This window comes from Alosa sapidissima, chromosome 22 (genome assembly GCF_018492685.1).
Source record: "Alosa sapidissima isolate fAloSap1 chromosome 22, fAloSap1.pri, whole genome shotgun sequence".
Taxonomy (NCBI): Eukaryota; Metazoa; Chordata; class Actinopteri; order Clupeiformes; family Clupeidae; genus Alosa; species Alosa sapidissima.
The window spans coordinates 685,026-708,891 of NC_055978.1; the positions used below are offsets into that span (position 1 = coordinate 685,026).

At 42.9% G+C, this 23,866-nt stretch overlaps 1 protein-coding gene across 10 annotated transcripts in view; it reads right to left on the minus strand.

The window, feature by feature from the left end:
* The window catches only part of dmd (dystrophin), a 481,347-nt gene that overhangs the window by 211,161 nt on the left and 246,320 nt on the right, over positions 1-23,866 (minus strand). For 8 of the 10 annotated variants that reach the window (XM_042077917.1, XM_042077916.1, XM_042077914.1 and 5 more), the window contains 5 exons: positions 18,974-19,134; positions 10,469-10,607; positions 8,630-8,805; positions 8,403-8,550; positions 6,118-6,249 (listed from right to left, as the gene is read on the minus strand). In XM_042077917.1, the coding sequence (XP_041933851.1) occupies positions 6,118-6,249; positions 8,403-8,550; positions 8,630-8,805; positions 10,469-10,607; positions 18,974-19,134 (756 nt within the window). Of the gene's footprint in view, positions 1-6,117; positions 6,250-7,852; positions 7,872-8,239; positions 8,310-8,402; positions 8,551-8,629; positions 8,806-10,468; positions 10,608-18,973; positions 19,135-23,866 lie in introns of those variants that run through there. The other 2 variants (XM_042077922.1, XM_042077923.1) reach the window with 2 other exon arrangements.

The following is a 23,866-nucleotide window of genomic DNA, read 5'->3' on the forward strand; positions in this document are numbered from 1 at the left end:
GTTTGTTTTGCTTTCATTAAATCATCACCAAATAATTTTCCCTCTGTCGCATGCACGGTATTTGTTTATCCAGCACAGGCTTCGCAAATAACAATGTCCACAGACAAGGTAGAATATGTTGCATGATTTATGAAAGTACGATGTATTCCGACATCAAACACAAGTCAAATTTGTAGTTTCTTATGTCTCATTCCATCGAACTACAGATCCGCTACCCGATCTGGCAATCTTACATAGTGCGGTTATAGCCGATAGAGGGCTGCGAAGCGAATGCAGAAGTGTCGTTCACCCTGTTACAAGTTGATGAACCACTGAAACGATTTTGGAAACATTATTTTAAGGTTTAAGGTTGCTTTAATGGTTTAGCTCATGAGGTCATGACAGGGACGTTGGAAGAATTTTCTGAGAGGGGGTGCGGATGATGTGAGCGGGGGTCCAGGGGTTTCTCCCCTGGAAAAAATGAAGACATTTTGGCGGCTAAAAACATCATTTTAACACAGTTTTTTCGGAGGGACAGAAATACCAACAGAGAAAGCAGTGCCCGTCTTCTGTCTGAACATTGCCTACCTGCAATAATGTTTTAAAAGCTGTGTCATCACCATAGGCTATTTGCTACAATATTTACTGTACCTCTGTTACAACAAGTCGTGACTTATGCCCAACTTTTTTTTTTCAACTTTTAAGTTAGGCTATAGGCCTACAACAGTCTAATTTTGTGTGTCAATTCAAAGACCTGTTATTTCCATTTTTGGATTAGACTAGCCAGTCTCTATGCTGTTTTAATGGACATCAAGGATCTGCTTTGTTCATTGTTTTAAATAACATTGTTTGTTTGTTGAAACGAGAGACACGAATACAACTCGGTAGCCTAATGTTAAAGCTAGTTGAACTTCTCCATCATTCCAGTTTCATTCCTCCACTCGCTTACATGTCTACGGACTGTCAGTAGGCTAAATCATAAAGTCTGAAAAATGTGTTAAAAAAGCAAAACGTGTGCAGCATCAGGATGCTTGAAGCGACAGTATAGTGAGGGTCATTCAAATAATTTCAAAATGTAGGCTAGTTAGTTAATTTACTCGCATTTGGCGAGGCGAGTGGGTACCTATTTTAAACCCTGTACCAAGTAACGACGCATCACTCCTTACGCCCACAAGTTCCTATGGCCACTTGGCCGGTGCGAATGCAAATGGAAAAAGCGGTTTTGGCCAGTGACGTTGGAAATGGGGGTGCAGTGGGTGGGGCCGCTCCCCCACCCCCGAAGCGCACTAAGACACTTGTCATTTTCCTTGTATACAGACCCATGGCTAAACAGGCAACTGAAGCCTATTATGGAACCGCGGACTAAAAGGAAATAAATTAAACATTTTCCTGATTAGAAAATATTTCTTAATTTAGTGCATACGCGTAGCCACGGGCGGGCCTGGACGGGCTTAGGCCCGTCTACTTGTTAGTCTTGCCCGTCCAATTAGAGGGCTTTCCTTCATTTACGTTCACCATCTAAAAAAGACGTGCAAATCAACACTCCGCTGAGAGCTCAAGAATCAGTCAAATTGCGAACAGCCTAGCCCGGTTGACACCAGACCCTTCTCAGTTGTAACTGAAAGTGGGTCTGGGGAAGATTAATTCACAGCCCATTTCCAAAGGGCGTTCCCAAACGGACACCGATCAAAATGCCTCCGGACGCAATAGGAGAGGCCAAAAACCAATCAGAGCAACGAAAGAGAAAGAGTGACGGGAACACACAATTTGCAACAGTTTACTGTCTGGTTGTAGGGAATCAGGAAGAATTAAACACTTTTTAATTAAAGAAGGCTATTTTACAAAGACATTGTAGGCTACCACACTGAAAGCTAATATTTTGTCACTAGCAACCTACATCTGCCCATCTTCATTCGTCCTTTCTGGCCGGCCCGGGACTAGGGCTGTCAATCTTCTTCCATAACCCAATTTGAATTTCATCCATTATTATTTTTAATAATCAAATTATATTTAAATATTTAATGCTCAAATTTTGCCTATTATTAATATTTAAGAGGCATCTCTATACACTGTATAAATGGGTTTATGCATTGCCAATGCCACTATGACCACTATATCATTATGCGTTTACTAAACAAAGATTATGGAAATTAAACACCACTTTTCAACAACACTGCCATCTACTGGATTAGAAAGTGTCAGCTGGCTACTTGTGGATCTGGGTGGCTTCTCTGCTGCAAAGTTTGTCTCAAAAATATGTGTGCTGATCCACAAATGCAAAAACGAAAACTGTGTGTGCTGGTGATTCACAAATGCAAAATTAGATTTCACAAAGGCAATTTTCAGTTTTACAAATGCCATTTCATTTACAAATACACATCTACAATTGTGAAAACCAATTTACAAGTTACAAATATGTTTTTTTTACGTGTGGATTTGTGCGACTTTCATGCGAAGAACGTCTCAAAAACGTAAACTTTGGAAAGGGAAAAATGTGTGTGCTGGTGATCCACAAATGCAGAATCACATTTCACAAATTAAGGTTTTACAAATGGCATTTTATTTACAAGTGCACATCTATATTTGTAAAAATCAAAATACGAGTTACAAATATGATTTTTTTATTTGTAGATATCAAAACACACATGCAAATCAAGAAATATTTGTGGATCCCCCTCTGCGCATATACAAATATTATTGAGACAAATTTAGCTCCATACCTCTGCGACGTGTTGGCCCCCCAGTGCGGCCCTGTTTACCGGCAATGCTACAGCAGACTTAAGCTGCCACCTCGTGGCGAAAAGTTGTAATACATTTCACGCAGCTGTGTGAATCACAGAAAACGCGAATGAAGTGGCCTCTTAAAAATGGGAACCACTGTGGCACATAAAAGCATAGTGACAGTTTCTTAATGGTAGTGCCAAAATTTGTGGTATGCTAGTTCTATTTATTTACCTGCCACAGTGGCTGGTAAGTTGACCAAATTCACCCGCCAGTACACAAATTCACCCGCATTTGGTGGGTGGCGGGTGCTAGTTTCCATCCCTGGTTTGCACACAAATGTCTTTACAAAAATTGATGTTAGATGTCACAGGTGTCAGTGAGTTGGGGCAGCCGTGGCCCACTGGTTAGCACTCTGGACTTGTAACCGGAGGGTTGCCGGTTCGAGCCCCAACCAGTGGGCCGCGGCTGAAGTGCCCTTGAGCAAGGCACCTGTCCCACAATCCCACGTTGGCCAATCAGAATCCCGAAAATACCAACAACAGCAACAAATCACTTCCTATTTCTCTTTTGAACTGTATTTGCAAATGCAAACAGGCCAAAAGCATTTGCACAAACGTAAAAATGAGTACCACCTTAATAGCATGCATGATCAGTAGCCAAACAAACTGTAAACATAGAGCGCTCATGTGACGTTAAGCATTTTCTGACGCGTAATGGGACGTTTGAGAACCTAAAAACCCCGTTTCTCCCAGTTGACACGACAACACATAAACAGCGTTATCAGAAATCTCCACTTTGGCCGGAGTTTTTAATAATTTTCTGTGATAAAAACAGGGTTTTCGTGTAAATGAGAGGCCAAACTGCAGAGAAATATCTGCGTCTTCCCTTCGTGTAAACAGGGTCTTGATATGCTGTCTATATTTAGGGAGTTCCTGAGTGAGGTTTGCACTGTTAAAATAATGGTGAGGGAGTCTGGGTGTTTTTTCTCTATGTCTGTTATCTGGTTGGCCAGCTCTTGTAGCACATCTGATGCACCGCTACATGCATTCGGTTTGTTTCTGCCATTTATTAGTAATGATTTACAGAGTTTGTTTACTACTTACTATTTACCTGAGCATTCAGTATTGTGCAATATAGCATACATAAGGTGAGGGACATTTTGGGGGGGAAAGGAGTGGTGCATTTTATCATTCAAACATGCGACTTTTCATGAAAATTCTATAATCCAAGATGGCCGCCACCATTGCACTCATTCACTCCTCAGCACTCATGACCCCCCCCCCCCACACACACACACACCTACATGACACTTAGCACTTTTACATTCCTCTCCCTATGCTACAGACCTTTTATTTATTTTCTTATTTCATAACACGTCAAACCAACTTTTGCACATCTCCATAGAACTTTTTATTTATTATTTTGGATTTCTCCTCCATCTATCTACCCATGTCCTTGATTGCCTAGCCTTTCTGCCCCCCCCCCCCCACCCCCAGCACACACACAAAAAACACACACACTTACATCATCACTGTCATCACCTCACATACATACAGCACACTGCTTGCTACAGTAATCCTCCTCTGCCCCCCCCCCCCCCCCTACATACACAGCACATTGTCTTCAGGATCTTCTCCAACACACATCCTCTACATACTTACAGCACACTGCCCCCATCTACCCACACACACACTACACACACACACACACACACACACAGTCACTGCTCCACTCCCCTCCCGCCCACACACACATCTTCACTGTCATCACTCATATACATCATACATACAGTACTCTGCTTGCAATAGTAAGTCCCTTCACCATACTTGCAGTATACTGCCCCCCCCCCCCCTCCCCTACATACACAGCACATTATTTCATCAGGAAGCTTCTCCAACACACATCCCCAACACACATATTGCACACTGCCCTCTCCCCACATACACAGCACACTATCCCATCTCCCTTGTCATCCCCCCAACACACACACCAAGACCCCTGGCAGTTGGGTTAGCCCCTTGAGCCGTGGATCTGCCCAAGATCTGCCCTGTTGCTCTTGGGTGCTCCTTGTTGGTGCCCCCCCCCAATACCAATCCTCCTCCACCTTTCTTATGCAGCCCTTGTCACTTAATCTACTAAACCCCTCTTCTTCTACATTTTTTACGCCCCCCCCCCCCCCCCCCCATGAATGCACAAATAGGCTGACACCAGACATAATTTCACTGCATTTCTTACTTCCAGTAACTATATGCATGTGACAATAAACTTCCTTGTATCCTTGTATTTAGCATTTAGCTAAATCCCATTCAATCTCAATGGAGTAATGGCAGCTAACAGTTTACTGGAAAAAAAAACGATGTCTTCTTAACAACTTTAGCAAGTCAAAATAGATGTTAGTTGTTTTTTTGTGCTTTTGATGAAGCAAAATGTACATTTTGGGTTTCAACATAAACACTTAGCGGAGTAAAAAGATATACGAAACTTCTCTTTTTCCCTCGCTTCACTATTGTGATCCTGGTATCTTTATTGAACATTTCAGAAGCTTACAGATGGTTGGCTGATTCATTGCTAGCACACTGAGTATCCAAATCGTTCAGATAAAAAATATGTTGCCCACTGAGTGTCGCTCAGCAACAGCCCATATTGTTGTCCCATGATTAAAATCACCTTAAGGTAGAAAAATTGTCAATAATAAACAGAATAAACTGAAACGAGTTCTACAAATTACCCATGTTACAGATAATGTACATGTTAACGTGTGTAGGGGTGTGTGTGTGTCTCTGACACTTAGTTCCAAATATTAGGCTTAGTAGAGCATTAGTCGTGCTCAGTGTCTCTCTGTTATAATAGGGCCCAAAACATTCTACCCGAAACCTGTTTAATTTGGTTGTTTTGTTATCAAAAGTTACAGTGGAACAAGGCCTGCTGGGAATTGATAAATGTGTTTGTCCAATGATCTTTCTTCAAAATTGATGACCGGTGTGTAGCAAACGCCAGGGCCGTTTTTTGATCCCAGTCCGTCACTGTCCACACATTACAACACAGCAGATAGAAGGAAAAAATCTTTCATCGTATATGTCATCCTGTTTTAAGCTTTGTATTTAGTTAGGATGCACTGATAAACAAAAGTGCTTCAATCTGATCTCATTATATCATGGGACCCTTTATCTACGGTTTGATGGTAACAATTCAAATGCAAATTATGTTGGATGCATTGTGTGTCAGTTAGCTTCAGTATATACAAACGAGGTGAGAATACCCGTAGCAAACTTCTTGGAAAGATCTTTTCAATCTTTACTTGCTGTAATGTTATTGGTATGGGTATAATGATTTAGGAAAAGGCTTTAGGATACAATTTCAGTTGCTACTGGTGCTATACAAACAAAATAAATTAAATTTATAAAGGAAATATACCTGATTGAAGCGGGATAGTACAGGAATGAGATTGGTCTCCAGCAGTTGGCTATGCTCTATAGGCAGTGAGGTTGCTCGATGCTGAATGTCTTCCAATGATGCTCTCCTTCTTGGCAGGTCACTCAAGCATCCCTGAAAATACACAGCAGCGAGTTGTTGTAGAATGACTGAATATTTGACGTCATCCAAGATGAAATAAACACTTTAATTTTACACACACACACACACACACACATAGTGAGTCTATGCTTGTGTTGAGCAACATATGTTGTTTCACTCAATCTTGCAACCAGTTTGCTACCGTTATAGTTAACATTGACGCCTACCTTAGAAGGCTACCAGACATTTTGCAGATGTATTAGTGAATGAGAGAAAGTAACATAATTTGTAAGGTTACTGTAGGTGTTCCGCTGCAGCTTTGCATAGCAATAACCGATTTGTCATTTTAAAATCCCAATTCGTGAATTAGTGAAACACACTCAGCACACAGTGAACACACAGTGAGGTGAAGCACACACTAATCCCGACGCAGTGAGCTGCCTGCTACAGCGGCGCTCGGGGAGCAGTGAGGGGTGAGGTGCCTTGCTCAAGGGCACTTCAGCCATGCCTACTGGTCGGGGTTCCAACCGGCAACCCTCCAGTTACAAGTACGAAGCACTAACCAGTAGGCCACGGCTGCCCCTGGGGACTTAAGATAGGACATGTCATTGAAGTCCACAAGCTTGAATTTCACAAAGCAACTTTTTCCAATGTTTTCTCATTTACGTGTTTTGTGTGAGAAGTTTTGTTTGCCAGTATTTGCAGACTAGTTTGATACTGCATTATAATAATAATAATAATAATAATAATAATAATAATAATAATATAATATAATAATAATAATAATAATAATAATAATAATAATAATAATAAGCTTTATTTGTATAGCACCTTTCATACACAGAATGCAGCTCAAACTGCTTTACATTTGAAGCATGTAACACAATAATAGTCAGTCAGTCATTATCAATCACTTTTCTTCATTGCTGGGGCTGTTTATGATCCACTCAGCAACATATCAAAAATATAGAAAATGACGTCATAAGACTGGCAGCCTTAACCCTCTTACCCCCCACAAGCACGCCATATGGCAACTGTGGCAAGGAAAAACTCCCATATTCCAGGAAGAAACCTTGAGCAGAACCTGACTTAATAGGGGGAGCCCATCTGCTTCTGGCTGGCTGCGCCCTCCAATAGCAGCAGATGTAGAATAATCTGAAAAAGTAGTCTACAGGATAAGATGAGTTAACTAAAAGCTTTCCTGTACAGGTATGTTTTCAGATCTTTTTTAAAAATATTTACTGAACTTGCCTGCTTGATGTACAGAGGCAGGGTGTTCCATAGTTTGGGGGCATAATGGATAAAAGCAGCTTCTGCACTTTGTTTGTGGAGCACTTTGGGTACGATTAAAAGATTAGAATTGGATGATCTAAGTTTCCTTTGTGGTTGATAAGATATTAAAAGCTCAGAGATATATGAAGGTGCTATGCCATTCAGAGCTTTGTAAGTAATTAACATAACCTTAAAATCAATTCTATAGGAAATAGGGAGCCAGTGCAGTTCAGCCAACACAGGGGTGATGTGTTCTCTCTTCTTAGTCTTAGTTAAAAGTCTAGCCGCAGAGTTCTGTATGAATGCCAATTTCTTTAGATGTTTTTTGGGAAGACCAGTGAAAAGTGCATTGCAGTAGTCTAACCTGCTAGTGATAAAGGTGTGCATTGATTCCCATAGGGTTGATCCTTACTGAAAGTTGGTACCTTAAATATGGTCCTGGTTGAAAAGAACAGAGATGACAATGTAACCTGCGTTGTGTAGAACCTGCACGATTCAGCCCTGCACACGCCCGGACTCGAACCCGCGAACAGCAGCACCTCGAATCGGGAGGCGAGCGTGCTGACAGTTGAGCCAATAGCCCAGGCTACTGGCTTGCATGCCAGCAGCACTCTTGAGGTGTCAGGGAGTGAGGATTACCAACGTTCCACTAGCACAGCTAAGCTAGCTGGCATCCGTTACAACAAGTTAGTTATTCAAGTTTGCTCCGCCCAATAGTTCCAGACCCTGGGAATACATATCTAAATCTTACTTGGGTTCTTTGCAGTACAGAAGTGATCTGCTCACAGTCTCCAGGATGAATGGGTTCTCTAACAATGCCCTCTGCCTTGTTGGCATCCGTTACAACAAGTTAGTTATTCAAGTTTGCTCCGCCCAATAGTTCCAGACCCTGGGAATACATATCTAAATCTTACTTGGGTTCTTTGCAGTACAGAAGTGAGCTGTTCACAGTCTCCAGGATGAAGGGGTTCTCTGACAATGCCCTCTGCCTTGTCTATCCAAGACAAGAAGTCATCAAGATCCATCTGAATTTCTGAAATGGTATTCTGCAAGTCTGTGGATCTAGAAATAAACATAAACATTAAATAAAGTTCCAGTTGTTTGTATTAGTTACTTAATATTTCCACAAATTAATACACACCTTCTCTTTTTCTCATTGAGCTTACAGATGATGCTATCCCAGCGTGCATTAATGTCCTTAAGCTGTTGTTGTATATAGATTGAGTCCTCTGGAAAAATCTGCCCACTGATCTCACCTCCAAGGGCAGCCAGGGATGTTATTGTCTCTTGCCTGCTTCCTACATCATCTTCTAATACCTAGATACAAGAATAATCAATGGCATATATGAAATACCTGAAAACATGTGATGACAAGTTATCAAGATGTTTAAAATTTGTGTTGGGCCTGCCCATGCTTGGACCACTTAGTATTTCAGTTTTGATCAAGGCTAGCTGTTGTCTTCAAGACCTACCTCGTCTCACGGTAAACAATGTAGATTGACTTGTGAAAATGTTGTGTGTCCCTCCAGCAAACAGGAAAAATGATTCAAAATGTAGCCTATTTTGCCAGCTACACTGACAACTAAGAGGGTAATGGTAACATGTTACATTTTAACATGTTACATTTTAACCAAGCAGCTGTCAGACTCTGTTTGTGGTTTGTCCTCCTAGTGTTTTGTCTATTTGTCCCCCTCTGCAGGAGCTGTTGTGTACCACTGCTGTCGGTCTGAGTCTCCGCCCTTCCTCTGTCTGCTCCTGGTTCTCGCCTGCTTCCACTGGTGTCTCTGATCTGCCTACCAATCGGCGTCAATCAGCCTGCATCTGATCGCAATTTCAGCTTTAAAATCCCCATCACCAGCCTGCCTCCCTGTCAGAACGTTCCGTCTTCTCGTAGCAGTTCTCGAGTGCGACCTGCCTGCCTGACTGAGTTTTTGCCTGCCTGGTTTTGACCTCAAAGTCAAAGTTTCCTACTATCCCACGGTGGAGACAAGACATATTTTACCAATTAGGTCCACAGACAAACATAACATTCAAGTAAACAATATAAAAAGTAAAAATAAGAAGGCACATACAATGAAGAAATAAAAGCAGCAAAATTTGGTAGAAATTGTGCAATTGTGCATACAGTAGACAGTCAATATAATAGTGCAAAAGTCAGGCCAATAAATGGCTGAGGTAGTTTTGTTTGACCTAAGTATGCAAGTGGCATAGTGGTGCAAGTTATGTAAGAGCAGCTGAAGTGTGTTCAAGTGTACAAGTGGAGTAGTGCAAGTGGAGTAGTGCAAGGCAGCCGTCGATGGTCAGTGGCAGGTGTTGGGTGTGACCTCTACGGAAGTCAACAACAATCTCCTTGGTCTTACCTCTGCCTGATTTTCATCGACTATGTTCTCTGCCTGAAGATTTAGTACTTTTGCCAAGTTTTTTCTGTTTTTTGCCGTGAAGGAGGATTGACTTTTGTGTTTCACCTGCACCCTCTCTGCAGTGTCCAGTTGCCTGTGCCCTGTTCTCCTGCTGGGGTTTTGCCTTCTACGACTGTTTCTTTCTGAACTGTTTTTTGTGCTTTTTCTGAAGACTGCTTTCTGTTGAAGATTGGCCCAGTGTGTTCCCTGTGGATTACTCTCAGGACTGTGGAAGCTCTGTTTTTTGTCTCTGTTAATAAATCTCCTCATCTGAGTCAATTCTGGGTGTTTGTCATATCTGAACCTGAGTCCCACTCTCTGAAAACGTGACAGCCTCTCCCTTTACATTACACCGGACCATACCGGATGAACAAAGATGGTGGCAGCGTCTAAATTACACCCAGAGCAGATAACTATTACACTCAACATGTGTTACCACTGTAAATATTGTATCTCAACTGTAGGGGGGGCCCAAGAACAGTTCTTCTTCAGTGCTGCTTTCAATGGCCAACTGTTCATCACATTAGTTATTCAGAAATGTATTTGTAAAAGTAAAATAATTTACTGCAAGAAATAAATACCTTAATGTTTTTCCTTATTTGAGGGTTGAGTCCAGCTTCAGCATTGACCAGTGTCTGCTCAGCAACAGTCAGCCAATCATCGATGGTCTTATGTTGGTCAGTATATAGCTGCCATTTATTTTTGGAGGACTCAAAACCCCTGTGAGATTGAGAAATGTACTAACTTTCATGACTGATACACAAACAAACTACTGTGCATTTCATCCATTTTCTCATAATAATAATATTGATTGCTTTTCAGGACACTCAAGCAAATACATGGTACATGGATAAAGTTACATAAACACAGGTACATGGACAAAACAGAAAACAAAACTAGAGGTATAGGTGGGCAATGAAAAAAAGAGCTGGAGGAATCAATTAACAGGAAAAGGCAAGTTTGAAGAAATTAGTATTGAGGGCCAGTTTGAAGGATGCTAGGGTGTTTGATTGTTCCAGAGGCAAAAATTATTCATTATGCATTAACACATTATCTTTGTAAATTGAACCTTCTTTTTTAACAGAAACAAATGTATTTTTCTTCTACACTGTTTACATCGTTATTTACAGGTAACATACAAACTGTTAACAGTCTGCATATTTATTATTGCTTGTTACTAATTATTTGATTATGCACTATTTTCATCTAAGTTAAGTGGTTATGATTTTGCCTTTGTGTTAATGGTAACAATTTGAGGGTCTGTAAGATGTGCTAAAAATGTGTATACCTGCAGGTACATAAATATAGTGCAGTCCAAAAGTATTGGTACCCCAAGTACATTTTCAAACTTTTTTGCGAGATCTTGAGTTTGTTTTGCGAGATCTTGAGTTTCTTTTGCAAGATCTTGACTTTCTTTTGCAAGATCTCGAGTTTCTTTTGCGAGATCTTGACTTTCTTTTGTGAGATTTTGAGTTTGTCTGGGGGAGGATGCGTCATTGGTCCTACACATCACTCCATCCTAAGTCTTGATTTCAATTGTCAATTTGATTTTAGAGGCTCTAAGTTTCGTTTCGTTTTCTTTAACTTGTTTAGCTGGATTCTCCAGTGCAGTGAACAAGCCGCTGCATTCTGCAGTGAGTCATTACATTACATTACATTACATTACATTTGGCTGACGCTTTTTAGCCAAAGCGACTTACAACATGGTAAACAGTTTAAGTTTTAGAGCAATTCTCATCAATTTTAGGACAATTTAAAAACATTAGAGTGCAGTAAGAATAAGTGCATCAGTGAGTGCTGTTTTTAACAGTTACTTGTCAGTTTAAGACGGCTGGTGAGTGCTAGGATCAGTAAGACTTGTTGTAAGTGTTGCTATGAGAGGAGATGTTCTCTAAAGAGCTGGGTCTTCAGGAGTTTTTTGAAAATGGAGAAGGATGTCCCTGCCCTTGTAGAAACTGGCAGTGTGTTCCACCAACGAGGAACAACAGATGAGAAAAGTTTGGATTGGCTTGAGCGTACCGGTGGTAGAGCTAGACGTCGTTCGTCTGAGGAGCGCAGCGGTCTAATGCAATAGTAAGTCCCTGACCCCCCCCCCCCCCCCCAACACACACACTTACATCATCACTGTCATCACTTCACATACATACAGCACACTGCTTGCTACAGTAAGCCTCCTCTACATACTTGCTGCACACTGCCCCCCCCCCCCCCCCACATACACAGCACATTGTCTTCAGGATCTTCTCCAACACACATCCTCTACATACTTACAGCACACTGCCCCCACCTACCCACCTACACACTACACACACACACACACACACAGTCACTGCTCCACTCCCCTCCCGCCCACACACACATCTTCACTGTCATCACTCACATACATTACATACAGTACTCTGCTTGCAATAGTAAGTCCCTGCCCCCCCCCCCCCCCTACATACACAGCACATTATTTCATCAGGAAGCTTCTCCAACACACATCCCCAACATACTTACAGCACACTGCCCCCCCCCCCCTCAATACACAGCACATTGTCTCATGAGGAAGCTTCTCCAACACACATATTGCACACTGCCCTCTCCCCACATACACAGCACACTATCCCATCTCCCCTGTCATCCCCCCAACACACACACCAAGACCCCTGGCAGTTGGGTTAGCCCCTTGAGCCGTGGATCTGCCCAAGGTTTCTTCCTTGGTAAGGGAGTTTTTCCTTGCCCCTGTTGCTCTTGGGTGCTCCTTGTTGGTGCCCCCCACCCAATCCCAATCCTCCCCCACCTTTTTTATGCAGCCCTTGCCACTTAATCTACTAAACCCCTCTTCTACTGCACTTTTTACCCCCCCCCCATTAATGCACAAATAGGCTGACACCAGACATAATTTCACTGCATTTCTTACTTCCAGTAACTATATGCATGTGACAATAAACTTCCTTGTATCCTTGTATCCTTGTATCCTTGTCTGGAGGTAGTGTATGTCTGTATGAGGGCATTCAAGTAGGTGGGAGCAGAACCGGAGACTACTTTGTAGGCAAGCGTTAGAGCCTTGAATTTGATGCGGGCCGTCATAGGTAGCCAGTGTAGCTGGATGAGCAGCGGGGTAACATGCGCCCTTTTGGGTTGGTTGTAGACCAGGCGCGCCGCCGCATTCTGGATCATCTGAAGTGGTTTCACTGCGCAGGCTGGGAGACCTGTCAGGAGGGCATTGCAGTAGTCGAGTCGTGAGATGACTATTGCCTGAACCAGAAGTTGGGTAGCATCTTGAGTCAAGTAAGTCCTGATTTTCCGTATGTTGTAGAGTGCGAAACGGCATGACCGGGCGACTGAGGCAACATGATCTGAGAAGTTTAGTTGGTTGTCGAGAACAACTCCTAGATTTCTTGCAGTCCTGGTAGGTGAAACACACAGGGAGTCAAATTTGATGTTGATGTCGTGGTGTATGGTAGGTTTAGCTGGGAGGACCAGCAGTTCAGTCTTTGAGAGATTCAGCTGGAGGTGGTGTGCCTTCATCCATGTAGCTATGTCTGAGAGGCAATCCGAGATCCGTGCTGAAACCAAGGGGTCGTCAGGTGGAAAGGACAGATAGAGCTGTGTGTCGTCTGCATAGTAGTGGTATGAGAAGCCATGCAAACGGATAATCTGTCCCAAGGAGGTGGTGTAGATAGCAAAGAGAAGGGGGCCCAGCACTGAGCCCTGGGGGACCCCTGTGGTGAGATGGTGAGGTGCAGATAGCTGACCAAGCCATGATACGTTAAACGAGCATCCTGTGAGGTAGGATTCAAACCAGGAGAGAGCAGAGCCGGAGATTCCCATGTTAGCGAGTATAGAGAGAAGGATGCGGTGATTAACCGTGTCAAAGGCAGCCGATAATTCAAGCAGAATGAGTACTGATGACCGAGCGGTTGCCCTGGCTTCTTTTAAGGCTTCTGTTACAGACAGCAGAGCCGTTTCGGTAGAGTGGCCGCTTTTGAACCCAGACTGATTTGGATCCAGAAGGTTGTTCTGTGAAAGGAAGTCAGAGACCTGTTTGGAGACTGCTCGTTCAATGCCTTTGGATAGGAAAGGCAGGAGTGAGACAGGGCGGTAGTTCTCGACTTGAGCAGGGTTGAGAGAAGCTTTCTTAAGTAACGGTGTTACCCAGGCCATTTTGAACGCTGTTGGAAATGTGCCGGAGGTTAGCGAGGCATTGATCACATGTGTGATAGCTAGAGCGATGGTCGGGCTGATGGACTGAAGTAGGCTCGTAGGTATAGGGTCCAGCGAGCATGTGGTAGGACGGCTGCATGTCAGGAGTCTAGATACTTCACTCTCGGAGAGAGGCGTGAATGCTGAAAAAGATGTTCCAGCAGTCCCTAGAGGTTGTAGGAGTGCGGTATCTGAGTCAGATGCGTTGAGTGGGCTTGTAGAGAATTGACTGCTGATTGCCGCCACTTTGTTTGTAAAAAATGAGGCGAGGGTATCTGCAGTAAGGCTGGATGGAGGAGGAGGCAGCTGAGGGTTGAGTAGCGATTTGAAGGTTGAGAAAAGTTTTCGAGTGTCTGTAGCGCTGTTCTGAGTCAAGACCAGAAGTTAACATTACCACACACGCACAATGATATAGTCTTTTGATTTTAGACAGGGCCGGTCCTACGTTATTCTGGGCCGGGGAGCAACATGCACGCGTGCCCACGACCGCGAAAGCCATATCAATTAGTTTAAATAATATAGGTCAACCATACAATTGACCGTTCGCAAAACCCCGCCCATCGAACGCAGATGAGCCAATGGCAGTCCAGTAGCTCCGTGCAGGCAGACATGGCCCGTCAACTTCACCTTACGGCTCAATTGGGAGCCTTGATGTTTGTCCGGTTTTATGTGATATGAGTTGAAAAGGACAGTCAAATGACATATGTGGGATTAACGCAACACCGATACACAGAAAAATGCCTTTCAATCTTGATTTTAAGTTTTCTGTAATTATGTTAAATTAGATTAAATTCTCTTGTCCCAGATCTCCACTATTTTAAGCAAAGGGTTAGAACTAGGCTAGTGCTACTCCTTAGCAAACCATAACGAAACAGTGCTCCACCACATCTGTGGATTAAGCCACACAGTCAACTCAATGTAAGTAAGATAAATAAGGATGTTAATTGTTTTCAGCATTGCCAGCATTGTGTATAAAATGATTGTCACTTGGAGGAGGCTTGTAACGTTAGCATAGTTAGCTAACCGCTGCTAATAACGTGCTAGCTTCGTCACGTCAGAGAAACATAGGGCTGTGCACAGTAGTGCAATGCAATAAAGTGCAACGACACTGTTACCGGCAATACCGAGATCCCCCTCAAGGGGGCCCCTCTCAGCAGTCGCTGACAGCAGTCAGCCAGCCAGATTCGTGATCTCTGCTGCCGCGAAAATATAAAACCTTGGCAGTCATAATGAAGCGGAGTTATACGTCCGTAAGCCAGAAAAGAAAGAAGAGAAAGGAAGAGGATGACAAGAAAAAACAAGATAGTGGTAAGTGATAAATTACACTGGATAAAATAGCTCTACTTGTCTTGTACAAATGGTGTAATGTCGCAGAAGGAAGGCTAGCCTAGCAAAACATTTTTATGTTAACTAGAATTGCGGTTCCGAGGAACTGCAAGAGTGGGTTTGATCAGGGGCATGGAACTCTGCCTCATCCAAGGATTCCAACGGTACCTTATTTATGAAAATCGGACATACGGGTCAAAAGTTACATGCACACACCTTCATATACTGTACACAGACAGCCCAGCCCAGCCCATTAGACATTGCCAGATGGCTTAGAACTCTGCCAGGTGCAAGCTTAAGGCGAGACACTACAGGTGAATAGGGTGAAATTTTTAACAAGCAGATATCAATATGAAACTTCCCCAGTTGATTACTTACATTAATATGAGAAAAAAATGTATTACAAGTTTGCTGTAATTTAATGTTTACATATGCAAATTAGGCATTATCTAATTAAATATGCGCCAATTTGCATACATTTTAAGGCATGAAACCTGAGCATTGGATACAGCCAGGTTCAAAATTATGTTTTCATTGTGTTCAGATATTATTTGGGAAACATTTACAGAGGGATTTATGAATATCTACTTTTGTTATCCTGTAAATCAGAAAATTATGTCACTAGCCCTAAAAAAATAGATTTTCCCCATGTTTTTAGGCATAAAATGTCATTTAAGTCAGGCTAGGAATAATAGTAGAAATCTTTGACATATAGTTAGGCATAAGTCTAGAAAGTTTGGTGTATGTACGTGCTTCTGAAGTGGAGTTTTTGAGCTCAGAGTGTGAGAGGAAACTCATTTTGAGAAAACAGCCTTGAAAGACAGCCAATGAGATTCCGTTCTCAGCCTAGACTCGCCTTTGAACTTTAGCGATTGGTTTCTGATACAAAGGAAGTGTCCATATATGGATCACATAGCGTGATACAGGAAAAACAGAGCTTTCCAACGGTAGTACACATGATATGTTTTGGACCACGGTCGCGGGAGTGCATGCAAGGTGAATGCTGAATTTAGATAGATAGATAGATAGATAGATAGATAGATACTTTATTGATCCCCAGGGGAAATTCAAGCATTCAAGAATTTAGGAGAAATATACAGGTGGGAGTAGACACAATATAATGAAATAAACACCTAAATGTGTAAATCGGACTTTATTGTTGTAGTAGTGTGATAGAATACATGCTAAGGTAACATACTAGCTCAAAATCTCAAAATTGACCAGTGCATTAAAAAACAATGTTTTTACCTGCCGTGTCTCACCTTAAGCAATTAGAGCTGTGATGTCATAATCGAAATTAGAATCCTGAACATTCCGCCATTCATTTCAATGGGGCCCAAAAACGCAGAAAAACGGGAATAACGTGAAAACGACAAGGGCCAGCGACACGAAAGTAACAAGCAAGCTACACCGGTTCGGGCCTGAATTTTTGGAGTTTGAACCGCGTCGATAGCTCAAACGGTCTAGGAGCAGTAGTTCGTACAAAAAGTGGGTGAAAAGGAATAATAAATAAGAAAACTTAAGAAGAACAATATTGCTTCGCCATGCTGTGGTCTTGCTGGATCAAACCCACTAACTACCTGCCTGACAGCCCATGCTGCTTGTAACAAACTAGAACAGTTAGCGCAACTTTTTTTTTCGAACGGACGGAATATGGTTACATACTGTAAGACGCAGATCTGTTCCAGAATCACTGTTTATCGTATTAAACATTGCTATAGCTTTGTAATAGGTTTTGATGAAAGTGGCATAGCTTCTCTGCTATACTAACTATTCGACCGTGATAATCTATTTACCAGATGGGGGTTAGGAAAACCACACAATAAATTCCGTGCATCAAAGCAGACTGGAACATTCATGTCTAGCAGTATTCATGCACGCCAGCTGTGTACTGTCTTTAAAGCACCAGGTGCGTCTGTCTAATTCTCAAACAGCAGAATGCTTAAATGCTATGTTAAGCTACAAGTAGGCCTAGGTCAATATAACATTAGCTTGGGATGTTTTACAGTAAGCATTGGTAGTTGTGAAAGCAGTTGCATCCCTTCTAAATATCAAAATATGGAAATGGGGGGGGGGGGGGGGGGGGGGGCTCCATGTCCATTTTGCTTGGGGCCCCCAAATTCCTTGAAACAGCCTTGCATGTTCCTTACATGACATGGCCCAGTGTCCAAGTCTATCTAGCACAGCTAATATTAATATCAGTGAATCACACTCGCCTCCCATTTAAGTTTGTCACCCAACAAAGCTAGATATTCATTTTTATACATGTGTCTCCATGTCATACTGCAGTCTTTCAATGGATTGCAAATGATTGTGAATGAATTTAGGTCCATGGCTCTCTAAAAGACCCTCTTGTGCTGTAACTTTTACAGACAGTCTTAACAGCTACCATTGAATTTCTAGACAACTCCGGTCTGAGTTTGACAGGCATAGTAACAATAACTAAGGGGCGCGGCTTTTGCGAACGGTCAATTGCAAACGACCATGCCACAGCGGGCCACTGTATTAATGTCCAAACTCGTCTGCTGCCCGAACGTTAAGCCAGTGTTTGTTGCCTGTGTGTTTGTTTATGTTTGTGTGTTTGTGCGTGTGTAAGCAGTGAAATAGTTACCATTATTTATTATCTTCAAATCTAAGTTCATCAAATCTATGCACACTATTATTGATTGTATATATATATATATATATATATATATTTGACACCAGACCTAACATAATTTCACTGCATTTCTTACTTCCAGTAACTATATGCATGTGACAATAAACTTCCTTGTATTCTTGTATCCTTGTATATATTGACAGCCCTTGTATAAAATTACAAGGGCTGTCAATCTTAATTAATGGCTTTTAAAAAGTAATTTTCTCCCTAAAGACTAAAGTGCTTAAATGGCATATTAAATACAACATAAATCACAAAATGAATGAGTAACCACAAAGGTAAAACACTTTTATATTATTTAAATGATAATAATTACAGTAATTTTGTTTTAAAGTTTTAATTTCTTAAGAAATACTACGCATTTGATGCTGTTTAACTCCTTTGTAAATGGTGCACTGTCACTTTAAACCCAATGTGTAATGATCTTTTTTTACCAGCTCCATTCAAATATAGCTTGGCTAGTCCACAAAATCTAACATTGTTTGTGCCACATGTATAGCACAATATTAACAATGATAAGCATGATATTAGGTTGCTTGTTGCTGAACAGCTTTCATTTTTCCTTTCCTTTGGAAATAGAAGCATGTGGATGGCCCGTTTCCACTGCTAAAAACAAATCTAGAGGAAACGCTGGGTCTACATGTCTAGTCTAGTGGGCTACATGCCCACAAAGTTTCATGATAATTCCACCATGGCTCTAAAATTACATTTCTTCACCATTTTTAAACATGCAAGGAAGGGAATTGGTTGAGTTGACTTATTTCAACCTTTGCAATCAACGTATGGCACTACTGCAACAAGATTACATCATAAATACAGGGGCTACAAAATCAATGTAGGTTTGTTAACCACTGTACAATACACTGCATTCCTAAACAAATTAGGCACTTAAAATATGGGAAAAACAACTTACGCTAGTCTGTTGTGGTATAATTTTTTTAGGTTGTCCCAGTTGACAGACAGAAGATGATGAAGATTATTCTCATGGGCACTGGCAGCATCAATATCAATCCCTTTCCTCTCCAAAGCCACAGTCACAGGACTCTCCAACTTTTCAAGATTAAGTTTCACCTCCTGATTGATGAAATATACAAACAAGTTAATGTTTCATGTGTGGTTTGTTGGTGGCAGCATGTGGACCCGTTGCATTAAGAATAAGCAGTCATAACCAATAAAAAAGATGACTATTTCCAAAAAGTCAGCTGAAATCATGACAAAAAGCTTAAAGAGGACATATTAGTCTTTTAAAAAGACTACAGTCTCACACCTTCTCACATCTGAAGACAAGTCACAGATTTTATAGTCACAGACAAAGGGCTCTATTTTAGTGATCGGAAACGCATGGTCAGAGATGCAAAGTTTAAGGGTGTTTAAGGATGTGATTTTGTGATCAGAGTGAACAGAAATTTTGTGACGTGTGCATTGTTCAACAAAGTCGTCCTTCTGTTTCTTAATCAGTCATGGGTGTAACATCTTTTAAACCAATGAGAGTGACATCTGTCATTCCCCTTAATAGCAAGCAGCTCAACTTCAAACAGAGCATCAGTATTTTGACAGTCAGAGCATTTGAAGGAATCTGCTTGCACGCAAGACTGTGTATGTAACACAGGGATTCTACTAAACCTTGCTTTACTAAAACCTGTTTGTGACTATTATTTGAACTCATAGGCAAAGTGAAACAAACTTGACCGTGGTCTCATACTCAACGACAAAACATTTCTACACTAGGGCTGTCACTTTTGAGAAAAATCTAATTCGAACGGATATCAAATATCAAGCAATCTATTCGAATATATTCGAATATCTACGAACCCCGCCCCCCCCCCCCCCAAAAAATAACGTGATAACTTACAGCGACAGGAGTGAGGCCGGTAGCCTATCCTAATTAATTTCTTAATATTGTTCGCTAGAAACACCAATCTATCAACTTGATCAGGATCAAGTGCGGCTCTCTTTTTATTGACGCTGTTCCCCACATGGGTCTCCAACTCCCATGGGTCTCCAACACGTCACTCTCAAGCCAGAGGCTGAAGCAGTACTACCGGTACATTTGTTTGTTTTGCCATGTCTCAGTTCCCTGTGTCTCCGCCCCTCACCTTTTCCTCATTATTAGTCTGCTAGTTTAATTATGATTTCCAGCCCTGTGTTCACCTGTCTCTTGTTTCTTGTCCACTTGTGCCTTGTTAGCCTTGTTTAACCCCTCTATATTTAAACCCTCTGTCTCCCCTTAGTCCCCTGTCGGTCATTGATGTTGTTTCGTGGTTTGCTGTAGTGTGCATTCACATTAAAGATTCCTGTTTTCACTAAGTGTGCCTCGATCTCGTCTTGCCTCGACTCGCCTTGCCCTGTCGGTCCAGCTCTCCTTACAGCGTACCGTGACAGAATGACCGACCAAAACAAGGACCCAGCAGGCAAGTATGTTGCTAATTTTTCTGGTGGTTTTGGGAAGTTAGCCTTTTGGGGAACCCGGCTCGCCATCAGAAGGTTCCCCAGTGCCTTGGAGGACGACTGGACCTCCGACGAGGACGACTGGGCCTCTGGGGAGGAATGGCCGGGTCCCTCTCCCATTCCAGCTCCAATCCCATCTCCTCGATGCCCTCCAGTCCCGGCTCCTCGCTTCCTCGCTCCAGTCCCGGCTCCTCGCCTCCTCGCTCCAGTCCCGGCTCCTAGCCTCACTCCAGTGCCGGCTCCTCGTCTCGCTCCTATGCCAACTCCCTGCGACTTCTGGGCCCTTCCTATTCCTGACCTCCCTGCTCCCATGACTCCAGTCCCCGTTCCTGCTCCAGTCCCCGCTCCAGCTCCAGCCCTGATTCCGGCTCCCGCCCCAGTCCCGATTCTGGCTCCAGTTCCGATTCCGGCTCCAGCTCCAGCCCCGATTCTGGCTCCAGCTCCAGCCCTGATTCCGGCTCCAGCTCCCTCTCCAGCCCCAAGTCAGACTCCTGCGCCGGCTGAAGCACCAGTACCGACTCTGGCTCCAGTCCCTGCTCCGGATCTGGCTCCTGCTCCTGCTCCGGCACCTGATCCTGCTCCCGATCCTGCTCCCAATCCTGCTCCAGCTCCGACTCAGGCTTTTGATCCTGATCCTGCTCCGGATCCTGATCCTGATCCAGCTCCGACACAGTCTCTGGCTCTGACCGGTCGTCCATCGGGCCGTCCATCGTGCAGTCCCTGACCGGCAGTCCATCGGGCCGCCCGCCTGAACCGCAGTCCCTGACCTGCCGTCCACCCAACCGCCCGTCTGAACTGCCGTCCCTGACCGGCAGTCCGCCCGGCCGCCCGCCAGAATTGCCTTCCCTGACCGGCCGTCCACCCGGCCGCCCGCCACGGACATTTCATTTTTTTCCGGCCAATGTCCGGTAATTACCGGACAATGTAAACCCTGCTTTAACGGTTACTTTACCATCCACAGTGTAGAACCCAAAGTATTTCCAGACAGCACTTTTTAGATGAGTTAGTGACGTAATTGTTCGCTCAGGCTGGCCATTATGTATCTTCCATTTTCGAAACAGGGTGGCTATTGAGAGGGCTCTGGCTCCAGTCATAATTGTGGTTACTGGCTATTGGCTTGATTTGGTCATGAGCCAATGCTACAATACTGTACGTTTAGAGCACACGCTACTGGAAGAGATGGCAAACAATAACATAAAAAACAAACTAATCATAGACTGTAAAAATGCGCTACACATGGCACTAAAAACCGAATAGTTTATTTATAGTTCGACTATGGATATTTCACGTCATGTTTGAATGCATATTCGAATATCGAATAAAAAGTGACAGCCCTATTCTACACAGTTATTTACTTTCACTATTGACTGACAAGGGGTTGCTATTGAAAACATAGCCTGAAAAAAACAACACTTACCCCAATAATGTTTAAATGACTGAATAAAAATCCTAAGGATATTTATCCTGCAGAGGAGTTATTTGGGACTGGTTGCTAAGGGCTGCTTACATTTTGTGACAGTGCGTCTTCAGCCATGCTTTATATGCGCCTTTCGCTATAGACCAGGTTTTTCTTGGTCAATGGTGTAATGATTTTTAGAGGGTGTAAGATTTTTAGATGATGCGCTAGACCTTCAAACTTCAACTTTCAACCTTCAACTTCAAAAATAGAAGTAGAAATGTTTTTTTCCTACAGTGTCACCAAACATGGATTTACACATTCACTATTTATGAAGATTATGCGACTTAATATGTTTTCACTTGACATGCATGTGGTTCTAGGAATCTTGCTACTCTGTGTCATTCACGTTCTGTGATGGTGTAACGCGTAGCGAGCGGGTTATATCTGATGCAAGCCAAAGGATAATTCTGTAGCCTGTAGGCCTATAGGCAGCTAATAATTAAAACTGCTTTATGTGTCGACAATTGTTCATGAAAGTCAAATCAACTGTGTGCTACACAGATTAAATATTAGGCCTAAATGACAAATTGAAAGCCATTGCATTTCAGATACATTACATTACATTTAGCAGACACTTCTTGACCAAAGTGACTTACATATGTCAGCTATATTACAAGGGATCACATTGTCCCCGGAGCAACTTGGGGTTAAGTGCCTTGCTCAAGGGCACAACGGTGGAAGCCGGGAATTGAACCGACAACTTTCAGGCTACTGCACGCTAGCCCAGCTCCTTAACCACTACACTACCACCGCCCCATATAGATAAATATATTTCAAACACTTTGGGAGACAATAGGCTATATCACGTTGATACTAATTTATTTTATGACCACCTACACCTAGACAATATGGAGTGAACCCTTTTAATCTAAGAACGTATAGATAGCCTAGTTTTGAATAGCCATATGCCAAAGTTGTTTTTGAGTTTAAACTATTTATTCATTCACTCGTTTTGTTCAAGAGTGAAGACAATCAAACTCACAATTGATTTTCAAACCATTGGCATTGTTGTTTTAAATGTAGGCCTATGCTTTCATTATTCTCCTATTTCTGTAGGCAACTACCTATTTTTTTTCTCTCGATGGAATACCCTCCTGAAGTCAATGAACTGCATTCTCACATAGGTATTGCTATTGTCAAATTGGGACAGGGCGGAGTGAAGTGCCATAGATATGCCATCCTCCGTGCTCCTGTTCTGGGTGTAGGTGAATCGGAAGGGGTCTAGTGAGGTTGGTAAGCAGGTCTTGAGGTGAAGACCAGACTCTCGAAGCGCTTCATAATGATAATGGTGAGTACAACTGGACGAAAGTCATTAAGGCTCGTTGCAGTGGAGTGTTTTGCCACCGGCACGAAGAAGTTGGTTTTAAAGCATGCAGGGACAGCTACCTGGGCTAGTGACAGGTTAAATATGTCAGTCCAAACCTCAGTCAGCTGCACAGAACAGGCCCTGAGGACGCATCCGGGGATTCCATCAGGACCAGCAGCCTTACGTGCATTAGTCCTGCTCAGTGCCACACACACATCGTTGGGGGAGAGTGTGAAGGGCTGGTGTTCTGCAGACTCCACAGCCTTGATGGCCACCTCCTTGTTGTCCCTGTCAAAGCGGCCATAGAAGTGGTTTAGCTCATCAGGCAAGGAGGTGTCGGTGGTAGGGGGGTGGAGTTAGTAGTTTTGTAGTCTGTGATGGCCTGGATGCCTTGCCACAAGCATTGGGGGTCAGAGTTGTTCTTGAAGTGATCCTCGATCCTTAGCTTGTGGTTGTGCTTGGCCATATTGATGCCCCTTTTCAGGTTAGCCCTGGATGAGATATAGGCCTGAGCATCACCTGATCTGAATATGATGTCTTGTTCCTTCAGCAGGAGTCTGACCTCACTGTTAATCCATGGCTTCTGATTAGGG